The following is an 8,758-nucleotide window of genomic DNA, read 5'->3' as shown; positions in this document are numbered from 1 at the left end:
AATCAGCTGATTAGCGATGGTTATGTAATATTCTCCGTAAATCCTTTTCTCTGATTGGTTCAGATTTTCCCGGGAAATTCAAATTTAAAATTGAGAAAGTTTAATATTTAAGTAGCTATTCATTATTTTACAGAACTTTTAACCTCGAACTTAAAATTCGCGCATTCTTTAGTTTTAGACTCTGCTTTTTTCTTTCGTGAATTGTCTATCTTTACGCTCTTAAAAGAACCTCTAACTTGAAATATAAAACTATATCTAAAGTAATATTATCATTTCTTCCTAAAATTATGAACAATAAACTAAATTTAAGGGACACTAATATTTGTAAGATATCCTTCACATTCTGTTAATAATTTAGAATTTTTTTGTAATTTTGGTAATACCATGTTTTCATTTGTTATTTAACCACATTTTTAAACATTCTTTTGCTCACGCATTTTTTGCTTTTGTAAACATTTTTAGAATAAACATCCAAACATATTTTTGGTGGCAATGTGTCAATCAAAAGCAAACAGATTGGAATTCTGAACAATGTATAAAAGAAATCAGACATAAAAAAATGTGCTGTGTCTATGCAGCATTACTGACATCATCTGAAACGTTCAATTATAAACGGTGTATTCCCCCTCCCCTCTTACTCTTGGGCATCGTTTTTTTTATAAACGAAAGAAAAACTATCGTTCATCGACTCTGTTCTCGTTTCGTTTTTGATTGGTACAAAAAACGAAACTTTTGAGATTTTTAGATAGAAAAAACTATACTTAAAAAAAATCAGATAATTTCAAAAGTCCAAAGGTCAAATAAGTGACTTGCGTATTTCTGGTATAAAAACAACGAAGTAACTTGTCAGAGAACGACATTACTTGTCAAATGACTGATCAGATAAAGGTTTTAAATAAACTGCTGTGAATCAGGGATTATCTTGAGTTTATATTCAGGATGATGGTACCTACTCTAACCTTGAACTACGAGCTACCAGTGCCGAGCATGGGTCAACCTACACCTGTCATGCTTGGAATAATATTACACAAATCAGTCTACCCAGTATTCCTATCTACCTTAATATTTCATGTAAGTTTTTTTCATTGTATTCAGGGTTTCCAAAGGAAATGAGTTTTTGTCAAGAACTTTGATTTTCTATTCTCTATGGCATATCATATGCATATTTAATATCTTTATAATAATTCTCTTTACTTATATATATTTACATTTGTATATATGTTAGCTGTAGCTTGTAGCTGGCCTAACAGCTTGACTGAATTGGCTGATTTTTTTGAGAAAACCACCCTTGGGGTAACATAGGCCACAAAAATAGATTTTTATTTGTTTTTGTGTTTCTAGAAGTCCACAGGCAACGCCGGGCACTTCAGCAAGTCATATGTATATATGTGTATATATATATGTATAACCCAATGTCGTAGATCTTAGACATTTTAAACTATTAGCTCTGTTAGATTAAATAATTGAAGTTTGAAGCATCAAGTTCAAGTTACAAATATATGACACCCTTATTAACGATTTAACAAATTAAAATGGCTTTAATTATTCCTAACTTAAAACTTAAAATATTTCAAATTCACACCGATCTTGCCAAAAGAACTATATGATCAATAATATATTTGTTATCAGTACTAGATATTTTACATGCATATAGATAGGTTTTTACAAAATTGAGATACAAATTGCAAGAACTTGTTATTCCTGAAGTTAAAGGTTTGTTTACTCTGGAATAGCAAAGCTTTCTTTGTCAAAACATTTAAATTCTTAACTAGAGTAAACAAGAAGTATACAACTTGGTTCATAAATAAACTTTTAATCTGAGAAAAGAATATCATTAAAAAATAATCCATGTGAATTATTTAGTTATAATTAGCATAAAAAGAAAAAATTGCTTGAGTAAAAATAAAATTTCTAGAAAATGAAATTGCTCATCAAGCGGAGCCTTAGAATTAAATTGACCTATGCCTAAATCTTTGCAACCTAATGGGATGAACCATTTGATATTTCCGACTTCTAATATTGGATCTTCATAACAGTTTGGAATATCAAAGGTCTACTATACTTCTAGATTGCAAGGATAAAAAATACCAAAAAAAGATTGAGATCACTTCCTTTACATAAAATAATAGAAATGTTTTGTCCTAAAAAGTTTCAAGAAATAAAACCTTTTTGAAAGTTTTGTTAGAAATTACGATCAGACTTTTATAAATATATAAAATCTTGTTCATAATTTCAAACGTAATGTTTGTAATTTCGAGATATGTTTGGTAAGTTTGATAAATGTTAAATGATGACACATAAGATTTTATTTTGTTCTAGTTAGCACTGATGTAGTTCTGCTCGAGGGTCCAGACTTTGTTGAGCTTGGAAAATCCATTCAGTTGACTTGCTCGGTAAGAATAAATATTGTTTGAATTAAATCAATGTTATAAAAAACGAAATATAAACAAATTTTGTAAAATGTTTTTGGTAAAGAAATTGTTCAAAAAAATAAACGCTGAATGTTAAAGATTGTTATTGTTTAAAAATAGATTTTTCCTATCCCATATAGCTAATATTTTGTTATCGAAGTAGCATAAGGTCTTTAAGATAAAAAACATTTTTTTTTCTTCGAAATTTTGAACAATTTGACAGTGTTTTTGCTTGACATAGCCCAGGTTCAGAAAATATCTGAGAAAATTGTTTCGATTCTTTTTCATTAAAATGAAATTAAATGTGCTTATTTCAAAAGAAAATTAGTTTAATGTAACAGATTTTATCATTATATTAAAAAACCAACAAAATAATGTTTTGACTGTTCTCCTTAATGCAGAAAATGGCGCATTAATATACATAACTTATTATTTAGAAAATCCTAAAATAGCATTAAAAGTTTAAATTGTCATCTTTTTAAAGAGTAACAAAGCAATTTAAAAACCAAGTTTGCTTCAAAATGAATTAATATATTTTTGTTTTACATAAATTCACAGAAAACCTAATTTTTTAAAAGCTTTTATGGGTATTTATGCACATACGACCTGATATGTAGACTCTACGCGTAATTTACATTCTAGAAACAATATTAGCATTTAACTGCTGCTTTTAAGTTTGACATTTTTCATCGTTCTTTGCAATCTGACGGTGTACAGTGTACACCCTGTTTTAAATATACTTACTCATAATAGCACCAGTCAGATGAGAGAGTGCACATCCAGACCAGTGCTAAGCAGAGTAGCTCTGGTCCCTCTCGGATCCGAATTGAGAGGGTCCAGAGCTACTCTGCTTTAGCACTGGTCAGAATGTGCACTCCTCATCTGGGTGGTGCTATTATGAGTAAGTATATTTAAATTAGTGCACCTTTCAATCTTATGTTATTTGATCTATATCTCAAAAAAAATTGAAATATCCAAAGTCTAACCGTCTAGGTCATTTGGTTACATTCCAAAGATATAATGAGTAGAAAATCAGAATTTGTGGCAAAGCTATAGGGATTAGAAAATTAGAGTGTGTGATTCTAAGACTCAATTCCTTTCTTGGATTTTTCTGTTGAACTTGGTTCAATCGATTCTCCAGTTGAACCACTTCTCTTCAACATTGTGGGGAAACGTGGTTCAGCTGTCTCTACACAATTCAACTACTTCTGGCTCATTGATTCTGAAATATTGAGTGTTTTGACCGAAATATTTAGTGTCCTTTGGTTCTTAAATAAAACCCTGTATAATGGTGTAATGTAGATCTGTGTAATGTAGATGTATATGTGTATTTAATTAGATTTGTGTAATGTAGATATATAACAAAAAAGCATTGAGTCTTTGCCATAAACTCATATATTCTGATCCCAGTATATTTGCAAGCCGATATCTTAAATTAAAATACCATATGATTTAAAATTCGGTGATGGTGATGGACCAAACCTCTGTAGAGTAAAAAAGTAGATGTTAGTTCCACATTTACACCATTTGGTTGCAAGAATAAATGTTTTAGAAAAATACTGTGGCAATTCCTTCTCAAAGCACTGATGACTCGCATACAAATCTTATTTTCTAATCATTAGGTCTTTGAATCTGAAATTAGTTGTGGGCCTTTCATATTTCAAAAATCAATGTAAAATTTGAAATATCAAAGGTTTAAATCATTAGGGTGCAGAGATATAGAGATTAGGAAATTAAAGTTTGATGCGAGTGATCAGTTTCTGTAGATAAAGATAAAGATCTGTTTTTATATATAGGAACCATCTGGCGAGGGTGGGTATAGAACCATCAGTTTCAAAGATGTTTTTGGAGGAAGGACTGATGATAAAATTGAGGTAAAAAGCTGATAACACATTTTTTTTATTTTGATACACAATTGAGTAAATTACTCTTAATCCTCTTAATTTCAAGCTTTATATCTTTGAAACTAGATATAGCAAACCATGAATTTTGTAGCTCTTCATTACATGTTAAAACTTTAAAGCATTTGTTTTTAGAATGTTTTCAAAGTAATTGACAAAATTTCATAAATTTGTGTGTGAAGGTCACTTATGAAAACATTTATGAAGGTATCTTGTGCTGCCAGGGCAGCAGGAAGAGAGAAAAAAGCGTCAAAAGAAATTAAGATAAAAAGTAAGTGGTAATTTATTGAAATTCTGTTTAAAAACTAAATCTTCCATTTTTGGGGTTATATTTTTAGCTTGGTGTTTTTTCTAAAGAAACTGGAGGCCGAATTTAAAGAATTTGAGCCGCGGCTTTAAATTGAGACACGACTCAAATATGGTTGGTTCCAGTGGCCGAATTTAAAGAATTTGAGCGGCGGTTTAAATTTAAGCCGCGGCTAAAATTCTTTAAATTTCATCTCAGGTCTCTTGGGGGTAATTTAAACACAAGACGTATGTCTAAGCCAGACATGGGATTCATCTTTCACATAAAAAATCAATGAAATATTCTGGTCATAGGAAAATATTATGTGAATTATCAAAATTATCAAAACTTGATGCTTTAACCTTCTCGGATACTAAATGAACACTGTTGCATCGATTCTTGTTTACAAATTCCGCCCAGAGAGAACTGGTTTCAATATGTACGCAGAGTATACGCAACTGCAATTAACTTTCCTTGCATTATTATGTATTACCTTGGTTGGTTCCACTTAAAATTGTATTCAATGTTTCAAGATTTAGGCCGGCGCTCAATTTAAACCGGTTTTTGGCGGATTTAAGACAAGGCTCAATTTCATTAAATTTGGAGTATGTAATGACAGGATTTTTTTTATATAATACCCCCCCCCCCCGGAAACCAGTTTTAACAAGATTTATTTTTATCCAGGACCCCCTGAGAAACCGGTTATAACAGGGTTTCCTAGGCATACAGTGCGTGAAGGGGATATTCTCTCATTAGAGTGCAGATCTCAGGTATTTAATGGAGAGTGTTGAGGCAATTAAATTTAAAATTATAATTGTAAAGCAAGTTAACATATTGGCATTGCATAACTTTATTGATTAAAAACTAATAATTTGATTGGGAATTATTACTTTTTCATAAGTTAAAAAATAAATAATAATTATAATTATAGAACGGAAGTCCTTTGCCTGAGTTGGAATGGCGAAAAGAAGGTTCCAGACTGCCAGATCAAACCTTTAAAAGAATTGACGGATTGTACACTAGCTCTAAACTAACCCTACAGGTAAAAACATCAATGTACCATATGATAGGATTTGATGTACACTGAACATTAAGAAGTAGTTGCATTTGATTGGCAACTTGAAATACTTCTCTGAAGAACTCCCAGCTACATATTGCACTAAAAGTTCAATTTAACTTCATGGTTCATGACTGATATTCAGAAATTCGTACCTTGGTTGGCGGAGTAATGAGAGTAAAGTTATGATCAGCGACACAAACATACAAACTTACAAACAGAGATATAACGTAGTAATCTCTGTTTAAGCAAGGATGTAATGCAAGGAAAGTTATTTCAGAAGTGTACACATCTTTTGTACTGCAGTGTACTGTCTCTGGGCGCTAATGTAAACACAAGACGGATGTCGAAGCCTGACATGGATCCATCTTTCACATAAAAAATCAATGAAATATTCTGGTCATAGGAAAATATTATGTGAATTATCAAAATTATCAAAATTTAATGCTTTTAACCTCCTCGGATACTAAACGAACACTGATGCATCTATTCTTGTTTACAAATTCCGCCCAGAGAGAACTGGTTTCAATATGTACGCAGAGTATACGCGACCGCAATTAACTTTCCTTGCATTAGTACCTTGTGTGTAAGTCTGTCTGGTTGTTTGTCTGTCCAACCATAACTCGTGAACCCCTTCACCGATTTTTCTTAAACTCTTAGTTTGGTTTTACAATTCTTAGAAGTTGACTTTTAGAGAAAAATTTTGTATCAAGGCAAAGCTGGGTTTCCATGCATGTCTTTATAAACAGACGAATAAAAACTGTTCGAAAAATGTCAATTAAATTTTAAAAAAACCTCCCATAGAAAAGTATTTATGTCAACTTCAAAAATTGTTTTAATTGATATTTTTCAAATCAATTCGAGTTTTTCTTTTAATGGGAAAATCTAAGTTTGATTTTAAATAATTTATTTTGTAAGTTTGGCTGATTCCAATTCATTTTTTATATCGATTTGATCTTGGTGTTTTTGATTTGTTTTTAAAGCTATAGAGTTAAACTTTTTGTTCAGGTTACACGTCAAGATAATCAAGTGGAGTACAGCTGTCAGGCGAGCAATGGGGTCAACTTTGTGCCTGCAGTTCAAAAAGAAAACTTTACGGTAAAAAAGTGTTGTCATTTAACAAAGATTAGTTGAGGACAATGACCTAAAAAATGGCATTAATGCACGTTATATTAATATTTTGTTTCATGAAATAGAAGTTTTTTTTTTAAATTTTGGTAAAATGAATTTCGAATTGAAGTTTGCAAATGCTTAAACTAAAATAATGAAATTATAAGATTATGTAGATAATTACTGCAGTTTATAATCTACTTTGTTCTTGGGAATTTCATTTTATTTCTAACTCAATTTTCTTATATTAAGAATAATTCTAACTAATTAAAATACAAAATAGTAGACTAAATTATAACTTAGATTCTGTAGTTCAAATAGTTTTTAGATAAAATTTCTCGAGATTTTTGAAAAAATAATTTTAGAATAATAATGTTTACATAAAGTGGTGTATAATTGATGCACATGAACAAATACCAATTGATGGAAAATCAATAATTTTGAATTTAAAACAATTTTTTTACGATGTTGTAAATTCAACTAACTAACCAAGTATGATTAGATAAAACTTTTTGTGCACTCTCGGTTACCGGAGGAATTTAATGTTCACTGAAGAGGTTTTGGAAAATCACTAATTACAAGTTGAAACTTTCCGCAGGGTGATTTACATGCCACTGGAGGGATTCAGATATTCAACCGGGGAAATTATGATTCCACAGGAGGGATTAAGATATTCAAATTAGTTTAAAATTCCACTGGAGGGATTCAGATATCCATCCAGGGGGATTATAGTTCCACTGGAGGGATTCATATATCCATCCAAGGGGGTTATAATTCCATTGGAGGGATTCAGATATCTATCCAGAGGGTTTAAAATTCCACTGGAGGGATTCAGATATCCATCCAGGGGGATTATAATTCCACTGGAGGGATTCATATATCCATCCAAGGGGGTTATAATTCCACTGGAGGGATTCAGATATCCTTCCTAGACAGATATCTGAATCCCTCCACTGGAATTTTAAACCCCCAGGAAGGATATCTGAATCCCTCCAGTTGAATTGTAAACCTCCTGGATGGATATCTAAATCCTTTCAGTGAAATTATATAACCCCTGGATAGATATCTGAATCTCTCCAGTGGAATTATAATCCCCCTGGATGGATATCTGAATCCCTCTAGTGGAATTGTAAACCCCCTGGAAAGATATCTAAACCTCTCCAGTGGAATTAAAACCTCCATGGAAGGGTATCTAAATCCCTCTAGTGGAAACTAAAACACCTTGCGTAAAGTTTTAAATTGTAAAAAGCGATTTTTTAAGCCCTTAAGTGACAATGAATTTCCTCAGCTGGTCTCCATGCAGTGGAGTTGATATTATGACTAATATTACATACAATATACATTATGCATATTAAAGCATATTGCGCCAGTTTTAGCTTTGATTTAATTATTTCATTAATTACCTGAATAATCATGAATCTTCAAAATTGGATCGGTGATTAAAGATTTGAACCCTAGTTTAGGTAATTCAGCGACCTCTCTCATTCATTAAATTTGGCCCTAGTATAGTTTAAATATCATTCTTCATTAATTCCGACTTTTTTAGGTTTATTTTCCTCCCTTGAATGGAAACCTTTATATGGCAAGGTTGGAGGGAGGACCAGAGATTCAGGTAATCTTCTTTAAATCTTTAACCCTAAAAAACTACAGGGGGGCGTTTGGATCCCCACCTGTTGTTTTTTTGTCCTAGCTCTCTCATTTTTGACACTATCACAATGAAATTTTGTGACTTTTGATAAAAAGTAATATAAAGGATTTTTTGTTAAAATTTTTTTATTTTATTTATATGGTAGGGTACAGAGCGGAAAAAATCCCGTCTGTGAAAAAAATCTAAAATAGCCCATAACTTTTTTGTGACTAAAGCTACAAATCTAAAAACTATATATTTGAAAAGCCCTTGAAAAATCCATTAGAAAAATGTGTCACACTTTGAGATTTGTTTAAACAAAATTTTGTTTTTCCATTTTTTGACCTTTTTTTATGGTTTTGGGTT

At 31.3% G+C, this 8,758-nt stretch overlaps 1 protein-coding gene across 1 annotated transcript in view; it reads left to right on the top strand.

Moving 5' to 3' along the window:
• Positions 1–2,448, top strand: part of LOC111696232 (cell adhesion molecule 2) — a 3,612-nt gene extending 1,164 nt beyond the window's left edge. Inside the window, exons 3-4 of the mRNA XM_023465778.1 lie at positions 939–1,071; positions 2,320–2,448. Of these exons, the coding sequence (XP_023321546.1) occupies positions 939–1,071; positions 2,320–2,414 (228 nt within the window). The 3' untranslated portion in view covers positions 2,415–2,448. The remainder of the gene's footprint in view (positions 1–938; positions 1,072–2,319) is intronic.
• The last annotated feature ends 6,310 nt before the right edge of the window (positions 2,449–8,758 follow it).

This window comes from Eurytemora carolleeae, unplaced genomic scaffold (assembly GCF_000591075.1).
Source record: "Eurytemora carolleeae unplaced genomic scaffold, Eaff_2.0 scaffold12, whole genome shotgun sequence".
Classification (NCBI taxonomy): Eukaryota; Metazoa; Arthropoda; class Copepoda; order Calanoida; family Temoridae; genus Eurytemora; species Eurytemora carolleeae.
The sequence above is the reverse complement of the archived record's forward strand: the minus strand, read 5'-3'. Positions and strand labels throughout refer to the sequence as shown.